The 23,945-nt window shown below is 46.2% G+C and overlaps 2 protein-coding genes and 2 non-coding genes across 4 annotated transcripts; 3 read left to right on the forward strand and 1 right to left on the reverse strand.

Moving 5' to 3' along the window:
• Positions 1-2,504: 2,504 nt before the first annotated feature.
• LOC120711229 (auxin-induced protein 15A-like) lies at positions 2,505-3,263 on the forward strand. Its single transcript, XM_039996692.1, has one exon. The coding sequence runs from the start codon at positions 2,762-2,764 to the stop codon at positions 3,050-3,052; it is 291 nt and encodes a 96-aa protein (XP_039852626.1). The 5' UTR covers positions 2,505-2,761; the 3' UTR covers positions 3,053-3,263.
• Positions 3,264-14,261: 10,998 nt separating this feature from the next.
• On the forward strand, positions 14,262-14,333 carry TRNAG-UCC. Its single transcript has one exon. It is a non-coding gene; the product is annotated as a tRNA-Gly (tRNA).
• Positions 14,334-14,910: 577 nt separating this feature from the next.
• Positions 14,911-14,982, forward strand: TRNAG-UCC. Its single transcript has one exon. It is a non-coding gene; the product is annotated as a tRNA-Gly (tRNA).
• A 283-nt stretch (positions 14,983-15,265) lies between these two features.
• Positions 15,266-23,737, reverse strand: LOC120711232 (probable peptide/nitrate transporter At3g43790). The gene is made up of 17 exons (XM_039996693.1): positions 23,552-23,737; positions 23,255-23,295; positions 22,787-22,847; positions 22,537-22,639; positions 22,329-22,431; positions 22,061-22,114; positions 21,799-21,861; positions 21,429-21,478; positions 21,277-21,352; positions 20,122-20,319; positions 19,903-19,990; positions 17,217-17,302; positions 17,024-17,134; positions 16,636-16,680; positions 16,444-16,532; positions 16,159-16,202; positions 15,266-15,572 (listed from the first exon to the last, which is right to left on the reverse strand). Exons 1-17 carry the CDS (start codon positions 23,706-23,708, stop codon positions 15,475-15,477), a joined length of 1,467 nt encoding a protein of 488 aa, XP_039852627.1. The 5' UTR covers positions 23,709-23,737; the 3' UTR covers positions 15,266-15,474.
• Between the last annotated feature and the right edge of the window lie 208 nt (positions 23,738-23,945).

Genomic DNA, 23,945 nt, shown 5'->3' on the forward strand with positions numbered 1-23,945 from the left:
ATCTTCTTATCACAATAGTCGAATAATTCTTGCAAAAGAAACCTTTAGAATTGGATTGCAACTATTAATTGTGATCTAAAATATCTGCAATGCAGTCCCACAAATTAGTTGCCTTGGATATTAGAGTATGATGATACAACAATACATTGTTGAGGGTTTTTCTTCTTAACAGTATATTTTGCATCCTAGATGGCATCCTTAGATATTTGAGTATGATACCTTGAATTGCTAAGACTTCGCCGTATTGCCATCCCACAAAATAAAATGGAAAAGATTGAAAAGGCATTGTAACGTGATGACCTTATTTCATATTAAAGTTGCGAAACCTATTTACAGGATGACAATCTGGCGAAGTCTACTTTCGACAATGGTGAAATCCCAAATTTCTACATAAGAGTCACTTCTAATTATTTTTTTGTTTTCGTTTTTGAAAATAGATAACTGCTTGCAGTTCTGAGTACAATGATTACTCACATTGTTCAAAATGTCCTGCTCCTGCAGCCTGAAGTATCCCATTTTTTTTACCATTCGCAGCACTGAAAGTCTTCTAGTCGACCACCAGACTGGCAGAGCACATGGTTCTGAAACGAAACCGCGGCCCAGCTGATCTCTCGCAGCCGCTGGTTTCCGTCAGCCAACTGGTATGGAAGCGCACTGTGGCTCAAGAACTTTGGAGCTCCAATAATCCAAGATTGCATGAAATGCACCACCCCATGTGGTCTGCTCCTCTGATGGTCCATCCGTGCCACTCACTTGCGGCTGCTGTTCTTGCAGGGCTATAAACAATTCGGACAGTTTATTTGCACACATGCTAGATGGCGGCCTTCAATTCAATCTCCCTGCAGATGAGATCATCAAGAATTGAAGGTAGCAAGCTAGCGCAAACTTACATGGAGCAAGTGGTTCTGCAGCCATTCATGCAGAGGCAGAAGTCGTATCTGGGATAGATTCTACTACTGCATCCGTCTCTCTATCTGAAAAGATTGGATTGGTTGGTACGTGTACGGTGCAGCATGCAGTGACATGTCGAACTTAATTACCAGCAAGTTGCTGCGGGGGCGTTTAGTTCCTTTGGTGAAAATTTTTGGGTGTCACGTCAATGTTTGACCAGATGTCAGGGAGGATTTTTCGAACACTAATTAAAAAACTAATTTCAGACCTCACTTGGAAACCGCGAGACGAATCTTTTGAGGTCTTTGACCGCATCATTAGCACATGTGGGGTTACTGTAGCACTTATGGCTAATCATGCACTAATTAGGCTCAAAAGATTCGTCTCGTCGTGTACATTCAAACTGTGTAATTAGTTTTGTTATTTAATTACATTTAGTGCTTCATACATGTGCTCAAAGGAAAAGTGAAAATTTTTTGGTGAAAATTTTTGGGAACTAAACGGGCCTCAGTGGATGCTCTACTTCTTGATTGCCTGAAGTATTTGCTTTCCTTTTCTTTTCTGGAGAGCACTGAATTCCTAAAGGCTGGCTCCATGCCGATGCTCAGGCATACAGCTAGCCTTGCTTGGCTATCACCGCTATATTCGTCACTGTTCATGCTGCATTGTTACTGTTACTGTTGCACACATGGCAGCCTTCAATCTCCCTGCAGATAGATGGTATCAACTTTGTTTGTTCTGATAATTGGCCCGTGTTTAGTTACAAAAATCAAAATTCCAAAAAAAAAATTCCGGCACCTGCATGGAGACTTAAATCTAGACGAAATAAAAAACGCATTGCGACTGCTGTCTGTAAATGGCGAGACGAATCTAATGAACCTAATTAGGCTGTAAGTAGATGCTAAATTGCTACAGTAATTCTACAGTAAATAACCTCTAATGACGGATTACTTAGGCTCATTAGATTCGTCTCGCGATTTACAGACGAGTTCTGTAATTATTTTTGTGATTAGTCTATATTTAGTACTTCAAATGTAGAAAGATGTTTTTTCAAAAATTTTATAACGCGCAATTAAACACGGCCTTGATTGGTAGATGTATATAGTACGAACACATGCATTGCTGCAGTCATTCAGGCAGAGGAAGAGGTCAGGCCATTCTGAAGTTCGTAAATTGTAAAGACGAGTCCTCACCTGGACACCTCTCACACTCAGAGGCTCAGATCAATATTCAGCAGAGCATCTGTATTACTGTATGAGCTCTGCCCTGTGTGGCTGTGTCTGTGTGTGTATCCTTTGGATCAGTGTGGAAGCAAGGCATGCCCCAGTAGGCCGGGGCTGGAGCTGGACCGGACGGTCGGCACCTGATCCACTCCTGTCCGTACGTGGTCGGCCTCTGCGGCGGCGAGTCACCGGCTACTACCAACTTACCGTGCAAAGTACAATGCACCCGTCCTGTTGCCTCCCGACACACTGGCCTACAATTTATCCCCTGCACTAGATTCCAGCGCTGCATCTGTCCATCTGAAAGATTGGTAGCATGTGACATGTCCAGCTCCCCAACAAGAAACTGCTGCTTCAAGTAGTAGATGCTCCCAATCATTTTTGGTGAGCTCAAATTTTTTGCTTTCCTTTTCTGGAGTTGCACTGAATCCCTAGAGGCTGTGACTCCATGCCGGCCGGTGCTCAGGCGCTCAGCTCAGCTATAAGTATCCTGCCTTGGCTGCCACCACCCTCCAGTTCACTCACTCTCGTCGAGTAGAGAAAAGCTAAGAGCAGCAACAGCTCAAGCTCATCAGTGCTCGATCATCAGTAGCCTAGCTTGTTCAGTCGTTCTTTGTGTAGAAAGAGATCGAGAGAGGCGGAGATCGATGCCAGGGAAGCTGGGACAGCTTCTGACGAGGTTGCACCTGGCGAGGAGCCGGTCGCCGTCGGCGGCGGCGGCGGACGTGCCGCGGGGCCACCTGGCGGTGTACGTCGGCGAGGGGCGGAAGCGGCTGGTGGTCCCGACGGCGTGCCTGAGCCACCCGGCGTTCGTGACGCTGCTGAAGCGGGTGGAGGATGAGTTCGGCTTCGACCACCGCTGCGGCGGCCTCACCATCCCCTGCGCCTCCGAGGGCGACTTCGCCGACATCATCGGCGGCGTGGACCGGCGTCACTGACGACGACGATCGCCGGCTTGTAGAGCAGTTTTGTTTTTTTTTCTTTTCCGTTGAGGATCATTGATTCTTCCTTGGATAAGCAAGACTATTGTACTAGAGATTGGGTCTGCGGTCTGCTTCGACCATGTAAAGATCATGCTAGCCACGCCCATGGTGGTGTTTGTCTACTCTGGAGTCTGGAATGGAAGTAACTGATGACTCGATTTCAGTCTCTAGCAAAAATTGAATCTGACTGTGGGACCGAAGCCGGCGACCAGAGGGGGGTGAATGGGAGCCGATTAAAATTTCTTCGAAATTTAAACCTGTCGGCCTATATCCCAATACACCGCAAACCCTCGAACCTAGGTCAATGAAAACAGTTATGGACAAGTTATCTCAAAGCCAAAAGACCTAAGTTCCAAAACGGAAGCAAAGCAAGAAAACTTCTCAAACTGCGGCTCTGCTGAGTCAGACCGGTCTGACCGCTTGCCCGGACCGATCAGACCGGTCGGGCTGGGATTTGAAAATGAAGACCGGTCAGACCGGTCGGGCTGGGATTTGAAAATGCCGACCGGTCAGACCGGTTGCTCCAAGACAGCCCGCGAACAAAAACTCCAAATCGCAAATCTTGAGCAAACGAAGTCCAAATCTCATCAAACTTGGAGGAAAGCGTCGTAACTACCCCATGAACATATCCCCAAAAGATCTCTCCCGAAGGATCAACAGATCGTGAGGAATCGAAGGAGAATCGAAGAGGATTGGGGTTTTCTCAAGAACACGAAATCGTCAATCCGTGAGAACTCGTGATTCCAGGGGGTGTAGCACTAGGCTAGATGCATAAGAATCATTGCAAAGAGTTCGTTAAACCACAGAGACAAGGATTGTTCTCCTCCAAACAAGAATCGCACCAAAAGAGGAGATTTGAATCCAAAACGCAGAGGAAGGGAGGACGAGATGCTCAGCACACATAAGTGAATCTTAACCAAATTTCATTCATTAAATCACGAGGAATTCACCTATACAAAGCTAGAGCCATCCGCCCATCATCCACCCACTAGATTGAAGAGGATAGCTATAATCTAACCTCTCTTTGCGTTGGAGTCCTTGGCCCTAACCTAGAGCAGAGGCTGGGAGAAGGAAAAACTCAGAGAAAACAAAAGACTCAAGAGACTCACCTAGCCACGGGCTGGTTGGGGTATTTATACCCGGCTGCTGCGGTCAGACCGGTCAGACCGGTCGGGCAGTAGCACCCCGCTGTACAGCCTCGATCGACGGCGGAGCATCTTTCTTCGAGTCGAAGTCTTTGCTGCGATGCCGCCACGTCGACGAAGATCCGGTCCGCGGTTTTGGAGGGTCCGCGAAACCCGGGTAGGTGGCCGGTTTTGAGAAAACCGCCAAAACCTCACGCGCGGGAAGATTCCCGCCTCCACGCCGTGGCCCTAGACGTCGTTCCCGCCTCGGCCTTCTGACGGTCCTAGACGCCGCCCGACGCCCGTCACCTCCTCGCCCGCAGCGAGGCCCTAGACGTCGTCGACGCCCGTCGCCTCCGTCAATCTCGAGACCGACGCCCGTGCCTCCACGACTTGGCGTCTTCAACCGCCGTCCACCTCCTTGGTTTTGTGGCGCAAACCTAGAAACCCGCCTTCCGTCGCCGCTTGCGCCTTCGATCCAGGAGTGGACGCCACAGCTGCCGCCCGGTCCGAGCTCCGGTCCCGGCTGCCCTTCACCGCCGTCCACCGCACGGTCCATCAGCCACAGCACCTCCACGGCAGCTCCCTGTCGACACTCGACGCCCGTGTACCTGCAATCCAAAGACCAAGCGAACGATCACACCGCACGGTTGACAATTCACTCATCACAAGCAGGATAGAGTACTCTCGTTCCTCAATCTCCCCCTTGATGAGTGCATTGTCAACACACCACAAACGAACCAAGAGAAGTGAAACAAAAGAAGAACAAAAAAGCACAAGCAAGTGACAAAAAGCTCAGACAGGCAGAAACAGTCACTTACTCAAGCAAAGATCGATCCCCTAAGACAAGGGCAAAAGCTCGACGCAATCGATCAAAAGCCAAAACATGACTCCTCAAAGACAGAGGTAACGCTCGACACAGTCATGCAAGAAGCAGAGGGAAAACGAGGAAAACCAGGAGCCAAGCACAAAGCAGAACCTCCCCAAGCAAATCTTTTCCCTCTCACAAGTGCAACTCTCCCAAAATGATGCACTCTCAAAGCCCTGTGCACAACAAGTTTTTCAAAAATCAAACAAGTCTCCCCCTTGTTCGATCACTTCTCTCAAAATTTTCCCCCTTGTTGGCACATGCACACATCAAGCCCAAAAAGATCTAAAGCTCCCCCTGAAGATGAAACTCCCACTGAACAGATGCTATGCAATGAATGCAATGCAGGAGGTGTAAGTGAAAGCATTCAGGGATACACGGATATGAGCAACATCTAGTCACAAACACGTGTGCATCCATAAACAAGACCTGCATCTAGCTCAATCAGGGTATATCAAATCAGTCTAGAGCTAGGCAAGTTCAGTTTAGGAGAAATAAAAGCATCACCCAAGATCTAGCACTAACAAGTAGGAAATGGAAAGCAGTGCTACTCAAACTCATACAGGTGAGCCAAATCAGCCAAAACAAGTTGCCAACATTCATTTTTCAATCAATTTTTATATCAAGCAATTCTTAATGCCAGGGGTTGAAAGCTTGTCATGCTTTACTTAGCAACGAGGCCAAGCCTATGCCAAAAGACAATCAGAAACTTAAGACACTCGTTTCAGTCATGCACAGCCTTGCCCGGGTTCTCACAAGTGTAAAGTGAGATGTCCTGAAAGCTCGATCAGTGCGACAAGCAATCCCACCTGGATCTTTTCGATCCATTTCATGAACAGTTCAAGCAATTTTACCAGGTTTAGATCATTTCAAGTATGAATTGCTGAACAAAAAAGACACACTATCATGAATAAGATAGCAAAGCATATCAACACGCCCTAACATGCTAGTAGCCAAGACAGGGTGATCATGTTTTCATATTTTCAAATCAAAATAGCTTAACTCAGATGATGTCATATACACAGTGGAGCAAGCTATACATGATCAAGTTTATCAACTCACACTAGCAGGCACTAGAAGATCATAGCAATGTATACAAGAATGCTAGTGCAAGTGAGACAATGCAAAATGCAAACATGTACAATGCATATACACAATGCAACTACCAAACCTAGAAAACCAAGAGAAGCAAAACAAAGACCTACCAAGCTAACCAAAACAAAAGTCAGCGATCAAAAGGGGTAACACACCCCAAGCTCCCCTCGCAAGCGAGCAAAGATGTCCTGTTCAAGCGGTTTGGTGAGAATATATGCGGTTTGCCTCTCTAAAGGGACATGGATCAGGTCTATGTGTCCTCTCTCATAGTTATCTCGCAGGAAATGGAATCGGATATCTATGTGTTTGGTTCTAGAGTGTAGGACAGGGTTCTTTGCAATGCTAATAGCTGACATGTTGTCTACAAAGATGGGAACCCTACCAAAACTCAATCCATAATCCTGCAAGGTTTGCTTCATCCATAGGATCTGGGAGCAGCAGCTAGCAGCGGCAACATACTTAGCTTCTGTGGAAGAAAGCGCTACGCTAGCCTGCTTGCAAGAGGACCAATACACCAAAGATGTACCGAGAAATTGACAAGTGCCGTATGTCGACTTGCGATCCAACCGACACCCATCGAAATCGGCATCAGAAAAGCCCACCAAAACCAGAGAAGAGTCCGCAGAATACCAAAGACCAAATTCAGGGGTGAATTTTAGATACCTGAAGATGCGTTTCACCACCTGCCTGTGGGAGGTGCGCGGAGAAGCCTGGTAGCGCGCACAGAGACAGACGCCGAACTGGATGTCCGGTCGTGTCGCCGTCAGGTACAGAAGAGAGCCGATCATGCTCTTGTACTCCTTCTGGTCCACCGCCTCACCGTCCAAGTCCTCATCAAGCGCCGTCGAAGTGCTGATCGGAGTCGGCTGAGGTAACAAGTCACTCATGTCGAACTTCCGCAGCAAGTCCCTGGTGTACTTGGCTTGATGGACAAAAGTGCCCTGAGGAGTTTGCTTGATCTGCAGCCCGAGGAAGAACTGCAGCTCACCCATCATGCTCATCTCGAACTCCCTGGACATCTGCTCAGAAAACTTGGAGACAAGAGCGTGAGAAGAGCCACCAAAGATAATATCATCCACGTATATCTGAACTAAAAGAAAATCAGTGCCAGATCGCATGAGGAACAAAGTTTTATCCACACATCCCATTTTAAAGCCCTGAGCCAGCAAAAAGGTTTTCAATCTATCATACCAAGCTCTAGGTGGCTGTTTCAAACCGTAAAGAGCTTTCTAAAGTTTATAAACATGATTTGGAAACTTGGGATTTTCGAAACCAGGGGGTTGCTTCACATAAACTTCTTCTTCAATAAAACCATTCAAGAAGGCGGATTTAACATCCATTTGGAAAACCTTAAAACCCTTGGAAGCAGCAAATGCAAGAAAGATTCGAATAACTTCCAATCGAGCAACAGGAGCAAAAGTTTCCTCAAAATCAATACCCTCTTTTTGGCAAAACCCCTGGGCAACAAGACGAGCCTTGTTTCGAATAACCAAACCATCCTCACCCTGCTTATTTTTGAAAACTCACTTCGTTCCGATGGGATTACAAGCAGGTGGAGGCTCGACCAAAACCCAAACTTGGTTTCTTTCAAAATTTTCAAGTTCCTCATGCATGGCATTGATCCAATTAGAATCAGAAAGAGCGTGTCCAATATCTTTGGGCTCAAAAGAGGCAACAAACGCTGAATGAGCAAAGCCAGTGATACTCGTTACCTTGGACCTGGTGACTCGCTCGTTGAGATCACCTAGCATCTGTTGAGGTGGATGGCGACGCTGAATGTGTCGCGGTGCTTCCCGTGTCGAAGTCGCCTCCTCCTCAACCAAAACTGGTGTCTCCTCAGGTGCAGCTGGTGTAGCCTGAGTCACCTCCTCGAACAGCCCCCAGGAAGTAGACGTAGTCGGGTCGGGGCCGTCGTCATCGTCCGAGTTCGTAGCAGAGATAGCTGGGTCCACAGCACGCGTGGTAGCCTCAGCCTCGCCATCTGCAGCTTCTTCCTCCTCATCTTCAAAGATGGAGGTGCCGAGCTCATCATCTCCTGCAACTTCAAAGACAGAAGAATTGCACGGTGCGGTCTCGTCGAAAGTGACTTCACAAGTCTCTCTGACGATGTTAGTATCACTAATCAACACACGGTACGCTCTAGAGTGAGAAGCATAACCGAGAAAGACACCGTCAGACGAGCGAGACTCAAACTTATCAAGATTTCCATCTTTCAGCACAAAGCACCGGCAATCGAAAACTCTGAGATGGTCAACACGGGGCTGGCGTCCAAACCGCAACTCATAAGAAGTCCTGTGCATGAAATCACGCAAGAAAATGCGGTTGGACACATAACAAGCAGTGTTAACCGCCTCAGCCCAGTATTTGCGAGGAGTCCTATGCTCATCGAGTATCGTCCTCGCCATCTCAACCAGCGTCCGATTCTTCCGCTCTACAACTCCATTCTGCTGTGGAGTGTAGGGAGAAGAATACTGATGTTCAAGCCCTTGATCACTGCAAAAGGCGTCAAAACGAGCGTTTTTGAATTCTGTGCCATTATCACTACGAATCGCTCGCATGGCCTGGGGTAGCTCGTTTTTCAACCTCAAGATCAAGTCTCGAACAAACTCGAAAGCCTCATCCTTGGTTCTCATGAAAAAGACCCAAGAATAGCGAGAAAAATCGTCCACGATCACAAGAACGTACCACTTCCCACCAACAGACATCACCCGAGAAGGACCGACAGTGTCCATGTGTAGCAACTCTCCAGGGTGAGAGGTCATCACCTGATTAACAGGCGGATGTGAAGTGGCAATCATCTTCCCGTGGCGACACGGATGGCAAACAAGGTCCTTTTCAAACTTCAATTTGGGCAATCCTCGGATCAGGCCAAGTGAGCTCAGTCTCGACAACAAGTCAAAGCTCAAATGTCCAAGTCTCCTATGCCACTTCCATAGATCAGAAGAAGGACCAGCCATCAAGCAATGAGAAGGGCCAAAAGGAGTTCCAGAGAAGTCAACCAAGAAAACTCGATCGCGAGGTGTAATCTGGCAAATCAAATCTCCCCTGGAATCCAAAACACGCGAGCAGCCCTCCTTGAAGCGAACCTCAAACCCCTCATCGAGAAGTTGCGAAACAGAAAGTAAATTAAAGCCAAGATTCGAAACCAAAGCAACTTCTCTCAGGGTGAAGCGATCAGAAACCCGAACAACGCCAAGTCCACGTACCTTTCCTCTTTCATTATCCCCGAACACAATGTACTCCTTTGAGCGCATCGGGGTGAGGCTGGAGAACCATTTGTCATTCCCGGTCATGTGGCGCGAACAACCGGAGTCCATGATCCACCTGTTCTCCAAGCCTCCGACCTGCACATCAGTAGTGAGACAAAGGGTGAGCAAATGCCTCAACACTGGGGTTAGCAAAGTGAGAAGCAAACCAGTGTCGAGCCATTTGCTCAACAGAAGGGTTAGCAAAACCAGACAAAGCGTATCCCCCGTCCCGTCTACCGCGTGACTGACGAACACCACCGCGAGGAAAGCGTGGAGTCTCAAAACCTCCTCCAAAGCCTCGGTCCCGTAGTCCATAGCCGTACTGAAAACGACCAGGAGCACAACCGGCAAAGCGACCACCCGCTGGAGCACGGTAACCACCACCGTCTCCCTGACCTCCACCTACACGGCGCGCCCTAGCATCTCGCCTATCACCACACCGAGAAGGACCATGCACCCGAGCAGAGTACATGTCCGTGTTCCGTCTCTCCTGCTCTCTCCTCACAGCCCGCTTCCTCCTGAAGCAAAACTCCTCCAGGTGACCTTCCCTGTCACAGAACTCGTAGTGGTACCTCACCTCACGCTTGGGAGGTGGAGGCCTAGCCTGCGGACGGGGAGGAGCGGCCCTCTTCTTCTGGGCAACCTGGGCTGTGGCAGCAGAGAGCGTGTCGAGGGAGTTCCTCAGCTCATTGGGCTTTGGAACCCAAACCTGCTTCTGCGGAGGTGCTTTCGGTGGTTCTTTAAGCACACCATCCGCGGGGTCAACAAGTGAAGGTTGCGTGCTCGTGCTAGCAGTATTTCCAGCAGCATTGCCGATCTTACCATACAACCTGTCAAAGTCTGACTTCGTGTATGTGTAACCGACCCCAAACCCATCACCACGCTTGAACTGCTTAATCATCATGCCCAACTGCGGCTCACTGCTAGAGACCCAACTCAGAATCGCCCTAAGATAGGTATTCTCATTTTTTAAGTTGGCTTTCTCTACTGCAAGACTATCTAAATCAGAGATCAAACCAGGGCAAACAGAGCAGTCAATAGGTGGGCTAGACTCTATGACCTTAGTCTTTCCAAAAGACTTGATCAAAGCGTTCTTCTCCTCTAGCTCCAACCTAAGCGTGGGACAAAGCTTACAAGCGCCAAGCAAAACTGGCCTAGACTTCATCTCCTCTAGCTCGCACATAACAGTAGCAAACTTGGACTGCAATGAAGCTAGATCGGACTTAAAGATAGGACACTCCTCGCATTCAAGCACATCGCTAACAATAGGAGCATCCTTAACCAGTTCTAGTTCATGCTTGGCCTTAGCGAGCTCATGAGACACGTCAGCAAGCGAAATCTTAGCAACATCTAAGTCCGCGACGTTCTCATCATGCTTGGCACGGAGAGCAACAAGATCGTTCATGTGAGATATGCAGCCAGCGCACTCATCCTCACTAGACTTCTCCCTAGCACAAGCCAGCTCAGCCCTAAGCTTTCTATGCTCTCTAGCTGCTTCCTTAAGCAGCCTCTTCTGGTTGTCGAGAGCGGCGTACAACTCCCTAACCTCTGTATCAAGTAGGTCGATCGTGGAGTTTACCTCTGAATCGCTCTCGGATCCAGGAGAAGAGCCGGAGTGCGTCGGTGTAGCATGTCCACCCGAAGACGCACGAGCACCATTGGCTTCGCCCGCCATGGTGCAGAAGCTCTTGCGTCGACCGGCCACCAAGCAAAGGCCGATGAAGCCGGTGGCTTCCTTGTCCCGCTTCTTCTTCTTCTTGTCGTCGTCGTCGGAGGTCGGTGAAGAAGAGCGGTCGGTGTCGGATCTCTTGTCGAGGTCGCTGAGCTGCGCCAGGAAGGCCTTCTCCCGCTTCTTGGCCTTGTACTGGAAGCACTTCTTGAGTGACTCCTTGTCGAAGCGTCCTCCCCGGTCACGACTGCGGTGCTTGTGGCGCCGACGCTCCTTGTTGGAGCCTCCCTCGTCGCGGTCGCGGTGACGGTAGTAGTCGAAGGTGTTGTTCTGGCCACCGCCGGACTTCTTGGGGCAATCGGCGACGAAGTGGTTCAGATCGCCGCAGTTGTAGCACCCGGGGTTCTTCTTCCTCTGCTTGTTGTGGTAGACGCGCTGGAACTTGCTGATCTGGAGGCACAAGTCGTCGTCGCCCAGCTGCTCATCTGAAACAGAAGGCAAAGAGGCAAGAGAAAAGCCAAGAGCAGAGTTAGCGTTAGAGCTCGATCCACCTGGGCCAGTCACAAGAGCGACGCTCTTGGAAGGAGGGGCACCATTGAGCTTGGCTCGTGTCTGGTTATCCACCTCCGTGGCCTTAAGCTTGCTGAAAAGCTCGTTCACCGTCAGAGTCTCATAGCCAGCAGACTCAATGATGGTGTTCACCTTGAGATCCCACACAGAGCGATCAAGTGCGTAAAGCAACTTAAGGGCCTTCTCGTGCTCTGTGTACTCAAGGGCACCAGCAGATCTGTTCGCATTGACCTTGTTCACAATCGACTGAAAACGACTGAACATCAGGTCAATGCTCTCACCCGGCTCCTGTGTGAAGTTCTCGTACTCACGCCGGTGAGTCTCGAACAGTCTGGCCTTCACCTGAGGTGTACCCTCGTGGTAGTTCTCAAGACACGTCCAAATTTTGTGGGCTTCCTGAAAACCCTGGACGCGTGAGAACTCCGCACGAGAAACGCCAGCGAACAAGGCATTGACGGCCTTGGCGTTAACCTCGTGCTGGGTCACCTGAAGAGGCGTGGTCAGAACAGCAAGCACCTCGTAAAAGTGGTTCGTGGTAATCTCCCTGATCTCGGCTCCCATGCTCTGCAGGAAGGCTCTCATGCGAACCTCCCAGTAGGCATAGTCCTCGCCGGAAAATACGGGAATCTTACCAAGACTCGCCATGGTCGCCAAGTGGTTTTCGAACCGGTTAAGGTATTGAAAATCTCAACCAAGCTCTGATACCAATTGTGGGACCGAAGCCGGCGACCAGAGGGGGAATGAATGGGAGCCGATCAAAATTTCTTCGAAATTTAAACCTGTCGGCCTATATCCCAATACACCACAAACCCTCGAACCTAGGTCAATGAAAATAGTTATGGACAAGCTATCTCAAAGCGAAAAGACCCAAGTTCCAAAACGGAAGCAAGGCAAGAAAACTTCTCAAACTGCGGCTCTGCTGAGTCAGACCGGTCTGACCGCTTGCCCGGACCGGTCGGGCTGGGATTTGAAAATGCCGACCGGTCAGACCGGTTTCACAGACCGGTCAGACCGGTTGCTCCCAGACAGCCCGCGAACAAAAACTCTAAATCGCAAATCTTGAGCAAACGAAGTCCAAATGTCATCAAATTTGGAGGAAAGCGTCGTAACTACCCCATGAACATATCCCCAAAAGATCTCTCCCGAAGGATCAACAGATCGTGAGAAATCGAGGGAGAATCGAAGAGGATTGGGGTTTTCTCAAGAACACGGAATCGCCAACCGTGAGAACTCATGATTCCAGGGGGTGTAGCACTAGGCTAGATGCATAAGAATCATTGCAAAGAGTTCGTTAAACCACGGAGACAAGGATTGTTCTCCTCCAAACAAGAATCGCACCAAAAGAGGAGAATTGAATCCAAAACGCAAAGGAGGAAGGGAGGACGAGATGCTCAGCACACACAAGTGAATCTTAACCAAATTTCATTCATTAAATCACGAGGAATTCACCTATACAAAGATAGAGCCATCCGCCCATCATCCACCCACTAGATTGAAGAGGATAGCTATAATCTAACCTCTCTTTGCGTTGGAGTCTTTGGCCCTAACCTAGAGCAGAGGCTGGGAGAAGAAAAACTCAGAGAAAACAAAAGACTCAAGAGACTCACCCAGCCACGGGCTGGTTGGGGTATTTATACCCGGCTGCTGCGGTCAGACCGGTCAGACCGGTCGGGCAGCAGCACCCCGCTATACAGCCTCGATCGACGGCGGGGCTTCTTTCTTCGAGTCGAAGTCTTTGCTGCGATGCCGCCACGTCGACGAAGATCCGGTCCGCGGTTTTGGAGGGTCCGCGAAACCCGGGTAGGTGGCCGGTTTTGAGAAAACCGCCAAAACCTCACGCGCGGGAAGATTCCCGCCTCCACGCCGTGGCCCTAGACGCCGTTCCCGCCTCGGCCTTCTGACGGCCCTAGATGCCGCCCGACGCCCGTCACCTCCTCGCCCGCAGCGAGGCCCTAGACGTCGTCGACGCCCGTCGCCTCCGTCAATCCCGAGACCGACGCCCGTGCCTCCACGACTTGGTGTCTTCAACCGCCGTCCACCTCCTTGGTTTTGTGGCGCAAACCAAGAAACCCGCCTTCCGTCGCCGCTTGCGCCTTCGATCCAGGAGTGGACGCCACAGCTGCCGCCCGGTCCGAGCTCCGGTCCCGGCTGCCCTTCACCGCCGTCCACCGCACGGTCCATCGGCCACAGCACCTCCACGGAAGCTCCCCGTCGACACTCGACGCCCGTGTACCTGCCATCCAAAGACCAAGCGAACGATCACACCGCACGGTTGACAATTCACTCATCACAAGCAGGATAGAGTACTCTCGTTCCTCACTGACTGAACTGTGCAAGGGTCGCAAAGGGTTGTGCTATTTGTCATCTGAAGGACCGCAGGATGTCAAATTGTACATTTAGGGAGGCTCCAGCATTGTTTAGAAAATGGACAGTGTAAAGAGAGATATGGCACTCAGTCATCCACACTGTTAGGACAGAGCACACATTCGTAGCTTATGTTGCAGCAAACAGAGACACCAGATCTTCCAATTGCATCCAAAATTGGCATAATAAAAGTTGAATTCAGCTTGCTCTGAAATTTCACAGACAAGCGTTTGTAGTCCAACGGTTAGGATAATTGCCTTCCAAGCAATAGACCCGGGTTCGACTCCCGGCAAACGCAGTTTCTTTTTTTACATCTCAAGCTTAACCCGTGGGCCGTGGCCCTCCATGCTGCGCTAATTCTTTCATTGGCTGTCCCTTTTTTTCACCTCAAGATGATAGTCAGAGTTAACTCACCCTGCTCAGCTGCTCAAATTCTTTCTTCTCCCTTTTGCTGTTCAGCTTCTACGGCGGCCTCACCATCCCTTGTGCAGTTGACCAGTTGTGCATCCGAGGACAACTTCTAAGGCAGTTTATTTCTCTGTTGAGGATCATTGATCCTTCTTGGAATGAAGACTAATGTACAAGAGATTGGCTCCGCTTGGACCCTGTAAAGTTGATGAGTTATGATGTTCTTGTGAATTTTATGATCCTCTCAACTCTGGAACCACAAGCGTTGCAAGGGCACCTCTAACTTGTGCTGTGCCATTGAAGCAGAAGCTTGTAGCCCAATGCAGGCACCCATTCAACAACAACGCAGACACGAACTATTTCTAACAAAGTTTGATCTCGGGCATTTGGAACTTGAAAGTTGGTTAAATAAATATTTGCACCTGAAATTAGAATTTTTAAATTTTGTTCAGAAATTTGACAAGCAAGCATTTGTAGTCCAACGGTTAGGATAATTGCCTTCCAAGCAATAGACCCGGGTTCGACTCCCGGCAAATGCATTTTTCAACATGGTGTTTATTTTTCCAAACATGGGGATTACATGACTATCACTGATCTGACTAACTCGATAACTTGATCGATTGGGGTAGCTCAGTGATTTACTCATTTATTTGGGTTGACTGACAAAATCAAGAGCACAAATCAATACTGGCCTATTGGGCATGCATGCCTCTTGTCAGTTCAACACTTGTTTTTACATCGTATTCTTCAACAAGAAATTAATCCTCACATTTATATTAAGCGAAAGCCATATGCCTCTATGCATATATTATCACACGATAATGCTTACTATGATTTTGTGGAAGAAGTGTAATATATTACACCATATATAACTTTTTGTGATGCTTTTGGAAAGTTAAAAGGGTAATAACTGTAGTTTGATTTGAATATTGTATGGACGAATCGACTTAATAGTCGCTGCCCAGTGCCATCAGGTTGCACTTTGGAATGGGCTGATCGAGCAGGCCGATTGAAGCCTCATGTTCATTCTCTCAGTGATTTATGGTGCTTCTGACAAAGAACGGCCTGAAGGTGAACACAATGCCAATGACAGTGACCACATTTAGCATAAAGAACACCAAGTGGTCGCCTGCAAGAATCATCAGAGCTGATGTTAGCAGAGGCAGAATCATGTTTCGCATAGGCATAGGATGGCGCATGATGTTTTCTTGCTTGTGTTGTGTAGTAGGGATCAGCATGATAGTCATGTATATATAGGTGGTGTTTCAAGTTCAGTTTAAACTTAAATCCATCTGAAGAATGTGTACGGTATGGATTCAATGCCATCATATTTATCTTCTAGTCCAAGATGATGTGATGCCTGTTAAGAAAATTTCTCAAATAAAAACTAAGGCCTAAGGTTTTCGGTGAGAACAAATGGAACCATATTTATCACCGACTAAAAAGCACCTACCATCCCTAAACTTGTTCACCGGTGTTGGCTAGGTTCTGAACTATTAGTTGGCTCATCAGTCTCCCTAAACTTCCTAAGTAGTTTATTTGAGTCCAAACCCCTCTAATTAGTGTTGATCCTCTTACTTGGCATTAAGCGAAATGCAAAACAAATGCAGATACCAAAGACGAATGATATAAATTCTGATAAAGTGCTAAATACACCATTCCAAAAAATAGTAAATAAAATATTTCATCACTGACAACAAAAAGGCTTGTACTACCTGGAAGAAATGAAGCTTTTTGACGCTTTTGAGCCCATGAAAATCTGAAAGGTGGAGAAAAAAGTAAGGTGGTATTTCACTGCAGAACTAAAAGAAACATAAGAAATGCACCAAGTTGGATAATTCGAGAAAAGAATCCAAGTTGGATACCAGATTTTGCTATGGAAATATTTCATAAATGTAGAGCAGATCCAGAACTAATTTTTACAATAAATTCCAGTTTAAATTGTATATCAAAGTACCTAATTGTTAAAGACAATATAATGAATAGTGAATAATACTCACATGATTCCTGCAACAGCTGGTGCAATAGCTTTAGTGATGGACATTATTGTTACAGCAATACCATTAGCCTGCCCCCTTACATCCTGAGTCTTTTTTTTTTGCATAGCGATGTTAAGAAAAAGAAGTTTAGCATTACCAATATTCACCCGGCATTAATGGAAGAAACCAAATTGTTTATTATTAATAACTTACCACAGCATCATTAATTAATACATTGAACACGGTAATTGAACTTACCTGAAAACAGTTGAGAATATCATGAATAAACCTTTTTAGCAACTAATAGAGACTGTTTAAGAAGAAATATGTAAGCATCACATGTTAAGCAATCACTCAGATATAAACAGAACCATACTTGAAAGTTAAAATATTTGTCAAAATCTGAAATAACGAGTAGCTTCAAATTGCTTCTTAGTTATTAATAACAATTGTACGTACTAAGTCTTGCATACACAGAGGAAATTTTGTTTAGAAAATTTTATGCGATATGAATAATGTGAAATGGTTATCGGCACTAAAGTGTTAGAATTGAAATACTTATCCATAAGCCGAACTAGTAAAAGCACGATTTTGCACTCACTGTGAAAGCATTCTTCAGAAAAGATGCACAATTTACTACCAAATGTAGAGGGAACCCTGATAGTACTGTTGGCATGATCGCATAGCTAGAAAGAAGCGGTACAGTCAATATCTGCATACCAGAGTAACTAAATAAGTCTCAGTGTTAAATTAGACCAATAGAATGAAGCCGCGACAAATGAGAAGCGTCTTACTGCTGTTATGCGAACTAGTGTGATGGGTGCTACAAATTTTGCAACTGATGGATAGATAAAAAGTTGATATAACATGAGGAAGAGGCCTGATAAAAAAAAAGTTTGGTCAGTCTACTTAACTTCGAATGAAATATGAGTAACCAAGTTCAAAATAAGTTTTCATTATAAAACTATTTAATTACATCAATCGCAGTTATGGACAGTCAGCTAGATCGACGACTGGGCCTATCGGGCTCGTTAGGCAACATTATCCATTAAGGTTAGGATTAGAGATGTTAATTAGATGTTGCTTAGACGTCAAGTAAGACTATATAATCATGGGAAACGTATCAGTCAAAAGCATGTAATGAAGATAAAGCAATCTAGTCTAAATCCCCAGACCAGTTCGTCACCCTGTTACGGAGGCTGCTGGGCTGAGATGATTGATGACGAAGAGAGGGCGATTGCTAGGGTTTTGGGCGCCGGGGAGGCCGGCCGCGGGGCTTTACCCACGGCTGGCAAGAGAGAAGGGATTTCCTTCTAATCTATTGCCTAATTAGATTGATACATCTCCTCTCTTTATATAGAGAGATATACTTGACCCCTAAGCAAGCGACTAATTAATCCTAATGGGCTAAGGCCCAATAGGCCCTTGACTCCTCTAACACTACACCCCACCTGGATATGCAGCTCGTCCTCGAGCTGCAACCTAACGAGGACGCTAACAATAACTCTACTAGACGCAAACCGAACACCTAAAGAACAAGTCTTTTACATCTCGGCTTATTTTAAATAAACTACGACTCTTTATTTTTGTGTCTTGAAGATACGGCGGACACCCTCCGCATGCTGGATCTGCACGTATATCGCCGCCTGGATCCCACGGAGACCAACGGAACGAGAGGGGTGTACGGGTACGGCCACCTGAAATTAATCGGGGATGCCACCTGAAATTAATCGGGAATGCGACCAACGAAGACGTCCTCGTGGCGGTCGGTAGCGAAAAGCGGTGGCGCTAGGTAGTGCGTCTCCGCCTGTGACAAAGAGGAAACCGCCTCCCCTATCGCCGCTGCCGCAGAGTTGGAGTTCGCCGGTCGTGGAAACAACACCTTGCTCACGCATGAAGACAGCAGCAGATCGGCGCGATTGCTGGTGGCCGTCCGGCGAGGTGAGGATGCACTCCCCTTTGCCAAGGTTGACCGCCATCAAGGCTGCCTCGTGCATCTTCCGACGCATCTCCTGCAGCTGTCTCCGTGCCAGGAGGCGGCGTGCTGCAGCCTGCAGCCGCACCACCGCCTGGATGAATGAAGCCGCTTGGTCCTGCTGCTCCTTGCGCATCACGCAGACGAGCCGTCGCGCCAAGAACTTGCGCGTTGCCGCTTGTAGGTGCACGACCGCCTCTCTCTTTCGCTCAAGTTGTATCATCTCCTTGAGAGCGGCTTGTATCTTTGGGAGTCGAACATCTGCAACGGAACCTGGCACGGGGCTGGGGGTGGTGAACAACGTGAAGGCGGTCGTGGCCATGGTGGCGGCGGCCGTCAAGGAAGGGCTCCCCAGCAAAGTAGATCCATACCCCAGCATCCCGTAGGGCATGGATGCGGTGGAGCTGGGCATTGGCGGCGGCAGCGGCCACGACTCTATGGAGGACCAGCGCGTCTCCATGCGGGTCTCCAGGCTGCCGATCAGCTTGGTCATCATGGCGGCAAGTTCTTCCATGGTCGTCGGCGGGGGTGGTGACGCTGTCTTGATCATGTCGTCGCCTGGCATCTCTGATACCAGATTGTTATGGCTGTTGTTGGGCTGCAAATTGTGAGAGAGGGAGAGGGGGTGATTGCTAGGGTTTCGGGCGCCGAGGGAGGCCGGCCGCGGGGCTTTGCCCACGGCCGGCAAGAGAGAAGGGATTTCCTTCTAATCTCTTGACTGATTAGATTGATACATCTCCTCTCCTTATATAGAGAGGCATACTTGACCCCTAAGCAAGCGACTAATTAATCCTAATGGGCTAAGGCCCAATAGACCCTTGACTCCTCTAACACACCCAACCTAAATCCACTCCCAATCTAATTAGCCAACACTGCCAAGATATCCTCTCCGTATGGATGTTTACCCCTTGATGAACTAAGCCTTATAAATGTGCATATATGTATGAGGAAATTAGTTCCTTCAATTCTCAAGTAGTTATCCACAAATTTTCAGAATTCCAATATTTTTAAAAGCTAGACATTCAGGTGACAATTAAGAACGCCCAGCCTAGGGGACGCTTTTTGTTTAGCGCTAATGTGCGCTCTGTCAGAAGTTGGCGTGCTGATGCAAACTAGGCTGCTGTTTGGTTCAGAACCAAGGATTATATTTAGCTCATCAATGCTTCCCACCCTGTTGATTCTTTCGCTGGTGCACCGTGTATGTCAGGACAGGATGGGCAGGAATGTATTTTCAGAAGGGAAAAAAAAGAGGGTGGGCACCCTATAGATTTATCAGGCTTTTCAAACTCTATTATCCCTCAGGCCGAGATTTCAGAAGCAGTTTCTATTGGATCATAAAGGGCATTGTTCACCGACAAAAGCAAGTCACTGAGGTAAGGCAGTAAGGACATGTTCGCTCAATTTTAAACAGGGTCCCTTCCCTTCCCTCGCTGAAACTGTATTGGAGTACTCCAACACAAATTTTAGTGTACTTTCTTCTTGGGCGTACTATGAAATACAAATACCTGAAATTGCAAGAACGTTGCCCACATCTGTAGTGGAAAAGCTTAATCCACCATATCTCCTGTCACTGATAGCCCAAAGAGAAAATACCTGCAAGGTTTTTTTCTGGTTCAATATACAGAACAAAACACAATGGAAGCAAGACTAAAAATTTAAACATTCCCACAAAAATGATACGGAACTGTAAAAGGACGATACTAACAGACATATGGTAATTTTACCTCTATGTAAGCCACATCTTCGAGAGCGAATATAGAATATAAAATTATAGCTGACATCAGCGGCCAATTTTTGAATAATTTTAGAAATCCACCACTTCCACCAAGGCTCATTTCTTGAGCATCTGTACTAGCAAGAGGATCTTCTACAGTTTCAATTGTATTGTCTGTAATATCTCCGGTGTGTTTATGCAAAGTTTCCTGTATGATGGCAAGCAAATAATAAATAAGTTGTTATTGTTATTAGTAGATGCAATGCAAGAGGTGGAGACGTTCTTAGTTTCATGAACCACTATTTACTTCTTTGTTTTTCATGTAGTTTTTCTCCCAATATCGATGTGAAGCGTTTACTGAGCTTCACTAAAAATGCGTTTGTACCATGCTGACAAAGGAACCACTATTTTTTTTTTTGGTAATTTATGAAATTGAGATTTGCTGGTTTCACTATGAGCAGAATACCCATCTGCATGAATTAGTCATAGACATATGTGTAGATTGACCCTGCTCCACTTTCTATCACAACAAACCTAAGAGAAATTTCAATCGAACAACAATGCATGAATATTTAAGATAATGTACTTGCATTTGCTTATAAATAACAACACTGAAATGATACTCTTATCATTATCATATACTTTGTCTCAGCTAACCATTACATTCCTAATTAAATTATGAGTCAATCATGAAGAGATATGGTCTCAGAGTTAAAAGGGTGACATTTCATCCAAGTGATCAAATTATTAGTTTATATATGTATGCCTTTATGTATTTCAAGAATTACAAAGAATTGTTCATTCTAGATCCTGCATAACGTACTCATTGATCAATTGTTTTACATCTAGGTGCGGAATTAATTTCATAGATAGATTTTACTAGAAGTAAACGATTTCAAATCACATCATTTTGCATTAATAGAATAAGATAAATATTGAAAAAATCTAGTACTCTTTACAACACTAGCAATCCCAATTCACAGATATGGTACCTGAGTACTTCATCCAAAATCTAGAAAAGTACAAGAACAATGGCTTCAACAGGTCATCTATTGATGTGGACCCTGATGTGCAACATTAATACAACAACGGTGTTGACATATATATTCTCCTAAAATGATGTTTCCAAAAGCAAATTGTAGGAATATAGGAACAGCAAACTCACCTGAAGCCAAAAGCAGGAAATTAGAGCGATAAATGCAAGGATTGATACTGATAGGCTGGGGAGAAAGTATGGAAACCTAGAATGTTGCAAGTTAGAAAATAAGTAGCACTACAGAAGTACTGACATGAGAAGGATGCATAAAGGCTGCTCACCTCCCAAATATGGACTTCTTAGAGAATATGCCTGGATATTTATCTGCTGGCTGATATACAGGATCAAGTACACAGTCAAATGAGTTCAAAAAGATCATATTGTGGATTTTTTTACTCAAAATTACATGCAGATACAATAAGAAAATGTAGAGTAACTTTGTGAAAGATTATCCTAAATGTCTATAGGTTGAATAAATCAGCCTAGCACTTTGTAAAGGATCATTGGAAACAAAAAAAAAAAAAGATAAGTGCGCCCACGAAATTTCCTTGGTCAGCTATATGGTCAGAAGAGGCAGAACAGTAATATCATAACAGGTTTATGTACTAATGCAAAGATTAATTTTCTGTGGAGATGACAATAAATTGTTACCTGTGCAAGATAACCACCAATAGCTGGTCCAACAATGAGGCCTACGCCGCGTGAGGAAGAAACCTGATCCATCCAACAATAGTAGCTCGTGAACAATATGTTTGAGCTTCAGGTTGAAAATTTTAAATAGTACATACTTTTTACAAAAAGATAAAAATGACTTCAAACACACAAATAGGACCACTCTTTCTCTCTTAATACAAAGATACGCAGCTCTCTTGCGTGTTCGAAAAAAATAAATAGGAAAATTTGAATATCTTACAATTGATAAACCCAAATGACTGTATTCTTTTCGGCATGCCTCTGTCGCGTAAGCCTGAAGAAAAAGAGGTAAACAACATTTAATACCATGAACTTTTTTCTGTCCGGCTTTGCCTGCACAACACTGACAAATTTCAAGTTGAGAAAAATGTTGATGGGTGCTAGACGTGGGGATCATTCAACCAAACCCGAGCAGAGTGTGGGCATATAGTAGTTATCATAGCTAGAATATCAACAGATAAAATTGAATCTGAGCAGTTTGTGAGAACCTTGATTGGTCCAAGTATCCCAGACAATAACCCAAGCAGGGCTCTTGTTAATATTGTCATCCAATACGTTGAGCTTAGTCCAAAAAGAGTATTGAATATAACTCTGAAATAGATAAGAAAACATGCTCAAACTCAGGATGCATCAGCCAAAGAACAACTCATATATGACAGCAGGAGACTGTTTTTTGTTCAAAGGAGATCCTTTTACATTGCAGTAAGTGTGATTACAATAACTTGTTTTCGCCCACGCTTATCAGCCACCATTCCCCATATTACAGCGGTGAGTGCTCGACCAGCCATAAATGAAGCACCTTCATTAATAGCAAAAATTATGTATGTTTATCACGATATGTAAAGCATAGGCATAAATAATTCACAAATCACAATGATATGCGTCATTACACTGCTCTGTTCTCGTTGTTTGGGCAGAGAACAGGAACTGTTAGTAGAAAACTCACCAACAAAACCAGCATAAAATCCAATATCTTTTTCATCTCTAGCAATATGTAGGTCCCTTATCTGAAGCAAAAAGTCACAGAGTTGATAAACGAGAGGCAAAAAAGAATATGTGGACATTCATCATTATTTTCAAAAAGAAAAATGTTAAGCATAGATATAAGATAAATTAACCTGAAGAGGATTACATAATTTGAAGTCCTTTCATAAACTTTAATAATGTGTTGTCTTATGTAACTAATCCTTTATTTGCAAGGAACATTTTTATTTAGAATTTGTCTATATATTGCGACAGTACTACCTTAGCAGCACAACACTTATCTATCAGTTATATCTATGTCAAAAAAATCATATAAAAAAATCAAATGTTACTTATAGCTTTTTTTTTAATTCTTTAGATGAAAGACAAGGATAGTCCTGCTGCATGCAAGTGCAAGCCATAAAAGGCAAAGGAAAGGAAAGTCGCTCACCATGAAATACAAGAACGGAAACAGCATAATTATCGGCAAGGCTGCAGGGAGCAAACAGGGGGGAAATCATGTGAGAATTTCTGGTTATTAAACAGGTAATAATGTGTAGATATAACCTGAGCTTTAGTAGTAGGCTAGTAGCAGTATAGTGTAATTTCTGAACCAGATATATGGTGGCCATTGGTTCCAAGAAACGACATTGTCAATAGCAGTTGGCGAGAACACTAACTGTTCCCGTAACAGACGCAACGAACAAGCTGGATCGGCGAAAACGGGAGCAGGCAATGGACCACGCACTGGAGCAGAGGGTGACGAGCCATATGAGGAAGAGCTCCTTGTAGGGGAACACCCCCTCCCGCTCCGCCTTCCGCTGGTCCAGCCGGCATCCCGGGCACCGCAGCCTCCTGGCCGCTTCGACGACGGCGTTCGAGGCCGCCGGGACAGCAGGAACCATCTCGACGGCGGCGTCGGACACGGCGGCCATCGGCCGGTCCGGTCGATCTGCGCGACGCGATCAGGGGAGGAGAAGAAGAAGAAGAAGAAGAAGAAGAAGAAGCTGATCGCGAGGAGCGTTTCAGTGTTGGCTTCTATGGGCGTTCAGGAAGTTAAAATCCGTTGCTCGATCGAACCTGTCGCTCTAGTCTTACATGTTGTGAGTCAGAGGCTCAGAGCGAGCGACACACGTCTAGTG

The sequence above is a fragment of the Panicum virgatum genome, chromosome 6K, assembly GCF_016808335.1.
Source record: "Panicum virgatum strain AP13 chromosome 6K, P.virgatum_v5, whole genome shotgun sequence".
Taxonomy (NCBI): Eukaryota; Viridiplantae; Streptophyta; class Magnoliopsida; order Poales; family Poaceae; genus Panicum; species Panicum virgatum.